This window comes from Nothoprocta perdicaria, unplaced genomic scaffold (genome assembly GCF_003342845.1).
Source record: "Nothoprocta perdicaria isolate Ctin4 unplaced genomic scaffold, notPer1 scaffold_389, whole genome shotgun sequence".
Taxonomy (NCBI): domain Eukaryota; kingdom Metazoa; phylum Chordata; class Aves; order Tinamiformes; family Tinamidae; genus Nothoprocta; species Nothoprocta perdicaria.
The window spans coordinates 176,006-179,679 of NW_020455631.1; the positions used below are offsets into that span (position 1 = coordinate 176,006).

Genomic DNA, 3,674 nt, shown 5'->3' on the forward strand with positions numbered 1-3,674 from the left:
CACGTGCTCATTCAATCTTGCTGGTTATTGCAAACAAAACCCGAACCAGAATTAAAAAAAGGAGAATAGAAGATTAAGCTCCTATCAAGAGGCAATTAAAGCCAGGAAGAGAGATAATTATGACAATCATAATGGATCAGTCGGTCCAGGGCTGTTTGTCCAGCAAATTACTCTAATTAAACACACAAACAGGCGCTATTACACATCAGCAAAAATATGTTGACTTGAATTGCTGTGAACAACCTGAATGGGTTTACCGAGTAATTAAAAGGACATTTCAACCCGGATGCAGTATCTGTGGTTAATCACGATCACTTCTATTCCCATCTTTACCCAAGTAATTGCTCCTGATAAGGGCTGCAGATTTATAGGGGGCTGTGGAGAGGAGAGGACCAGTGGTGCATCACAGCCACGACGCAGCTGAGAGCCCTGAGTGAGCCCCACGTGGTGAGTACTGCTGTACTGATGCAGTCAGCCTGGATACACCGTGTCCTCCCTTGGTTCAAGGTTTGGGTGGTGGATTGGGGGCTTTYGTTGTGCTCTGCCAAGCTGTTGCCATGAGGCCGTGTGTCAGCAGTGTGGGTAATGGCGGGCTTTTCAACCAAAGGAAAGGACGGAGCTCAAACAGCGGCTGAACCAGATGCGTGTCTGCCTTAGTTGTAGGTAGAGCCTACCAATGMGCAGGAGCAACGAGGTATGTTGGGCTTAGAGCACTCCTCTCAGAAAGCTCTCCTCGTGGTAGCATCCCCTCAGCGTGATGGGACACTTGGCTAGGCAAAGGCCTTGGGTGCCAGATGGTGTTTGAGTAGGGGGATTCATCTGCTGGGAAGTGCAGAGCTGCTCCCAGGCACTGGCCCGGCCCAGGCCACACTTGCTTCAGCTAAAGGACCTCAGGTAGCCAAAGGACTTAAAAAAAGAAAAGCAATTTCTCTTGGGCTTCCCCTAGACATGTTAATAACTGTCTGTGAGGGATGTTTTGATGGGTGGCTTAAATCCTCTCTCTGAAGTCTCAGCTCTCAGGGAATGGGGTTAATTCCACAGTGTTGGGCCACTCGTGGATTAACTCACATGACACCYCTCTGCGTATTCAAGGCACATCATACTGATTTGCACCAATACCCTAGCACAAATATCATCCTTACAAAGATGACCTTAGGCCCATGYTCCAGAGCTGGTGATGTTGTGGTGACAGGGACAGCAACTGCAAATGGCTTAGAACTTCATGATAATGACTCAATATATAGTTTTCAAGAAATACTATCATTTTGGCAGAAATTCCTACCTAATTTAATTATAGTGGTGTTATTTCTATAACCTTCTATGTGTCGTATGAGCTGCAGATGACAAAGAGCAAGGACATTCACTTTACTGCTTATAAAACCATATGCTTTMATTTAGGAGACACCATGGTTTCCCTGATGACTGGTCTGTGGCGGCTAATCATTCCCATGATTGTCCTCTCACACTTCTCAGCATCCCTTCCACTGCACGAGAGGTAAGCGTCTCTCCTGCCTCTACTTCCTTCCTCTCATGGCCTTCTGCTCAAAGGATCTGCTACCTGGAAATCTAGTCAAAGGTTCTTCTCTTCCCATTCTCTGTGACCTTCATAAATTCACACACAGAGTCTCTTGAGAATCTAGTCCAGATCTGTAGTTGGATTCCAGAGCCTTTATCTTGCCCTTGGACTAGTCCGGCTCAAAGCTCTGGTTGAACCTTGTTGAGGTTTTGAGCCCTCCTTTCAATGGCCCTTCAGTCACCGGAGAATTGCTCTCCTCATGCCCATCACTATCAACTGCCTGTTCCTCAGCGATTGTGWGTCTGAGGGTGTTTAATTCATTACTTCTCCTGTCTTTTGTCCTAGTTTTGATATTGAATAGCTGTTATACAGACATCCCCATATTCCCATACCCTTATGGTAATTACTTTAGTAAGAGGAGATTTTGCTCTATGATAGTTAAACCTGTACAGGATTTGCTTTTCTGTGAAATTTTATGAATTTGCCTCAGTTCATGCAAATCCTTTGCCAAATTGAGGGTAAAGTTTTAAACGCCCATCCAGGTTTCCTCTTCTAACTTCTCAGGACCAAGAGACACGCTGACAGGCTCTTCCACAGTGAGCTCAGCAAGATGAATGACAATGCCTATGTGCAGCAGCTAGCCAAGCACCCAGTGGGCCTGAAGGAGAGGTATGGAGGAACCCAAACCACCCTCCTGGGACAGGGACATCTCCAATGGGAGACGGGGTCTCAGCCAAGGGAGTGCCCTTGGGGCTGAKTTGCTTCCAGCTCCAAAGCTAGTCCCAGTGCTGATCTTATCCACACGATGCAGAAGATGAGAGGAGACAGGAAGGGACACCAGAGTCACACGTCACTTGTGTGGTCTTATGATCCTTCATTTTCCTTGTTGCAGGTTCCAAAGACATTCAGATGGGCTCTTTACCAGTGAATACAGCAAGATGAGAGGAAATGCTCAGGTTCAGAAGTTCATCCAAAACCTCATGGGCCGGAAGCGCAGGTAAGACCTTTACCTCCTGGGAAACGGGGAAGTGCCTTGGAGCCTTCCATCAGCCTCCACAGAGGCTGCAGGGACACGGGTCTCATCTCCAGGGAAAGAGGCAGATATAGCCAGTGGTTTGGGAAACTCGAGGCAAGAGGCCTGGGGCCTAGTCTCCTGCCAACTTGTGCCCTTGGCTGCTATGCAAAAGCAGAGATGTGCCACAAGCCTGCTCTGCCTGTGACAGTAGGACACAAACCTTTTCACTGAGGTTGCTTCTCAATACAAGGCATCATTTTCTGTTGCATACAGTGATACTGAGACCTACCTCAGAGGACAAAACTTCGGATAACAGGCTGGGGTTTTCTCTTTGCATCAGGGGGTCATTTTTCAGGGAAAGCTGGAGGTGACCTACCCATTTGAAATAAATCATATGGGAAAAGAGGTGCCATAGCACAATTCAAAAGGGCTTTGTGTTTTATACTCCCCAACCACGTTTTTTTTGCTGTCAAATTTGGTATCCTTCAGGGGTAGGTCCATGACTTACCTTGCACATACTGTCACAAGTGAATTACAAGCATACGAACCACACAATAAAAAAGTGCTTAAAAAGCATCTGAGCCTGATTTGAAGAGGATACTCATACCTTTTCCAGTAGGGCTGAGGTGACAACAAGTTAACAGAGTGTGGCCATATGATCATAGGGCAGGTCATTGATGGGTGAACCTGCCTTGCAGAGTGCAGTGATGCTTTGTAACTGTGGTGGCCACACTCCTTGTTTTATTTGTTTATTTATTTTTAATTTCCTTGTCTAAACAAGCTCTTTGGGCTCAGTCAATGCCGATGTGATGGGCAGAGAGGAGGAGAAAAGCCATGAGGATCATTGCTTTATGTGGCTGTACCAGAGCTTTCTGAATGCCAGGTAGGTGGGACTCATTTCTCCTCTTGGTACCTCTACAGCCCTCACTGCCACAGTGTTGAAGCCAGATAGATTTCCTTTTGATACTTGAAATACCTAAAGACAGTTCCTGAAAAAAAACTATCACCCATCTCTCTTCTCCTCCTGACAGCCGCTCAAGCAGTGATGCCAGGGAAGCTGCCGCACTTACCAGCCAGTACATCTGCCCTATCTCCAAGCAGCTGGTGGCAGAGATGAAGGAAAATGGGGACAGTTTTGACTAG

At 46.8% G+C, this 3,674-nt stretch overlaps 1 protein-coding gene across 1 annotated transcript; it reads left to right on the forward strand.

The window, feature by feature from the left end:
- The first annotated feature begins 1,406 nt into the window (after nucleotides 1-1,406).
- LOC112952053 (VIP peptides-like) lies at nucleotides 1,407-3,674 on the forward strand. The gene is given in 5 exon segments (XM_026044840.1): nucleotides 1,407-1,501; nucleotides 2,081-2,185; nucleotides 2,409-2,513; nucleotides 3,313-3,414; nucleotides 3,563-3,674. Coding segments are annotated over 5 exon segments (519 nt in total).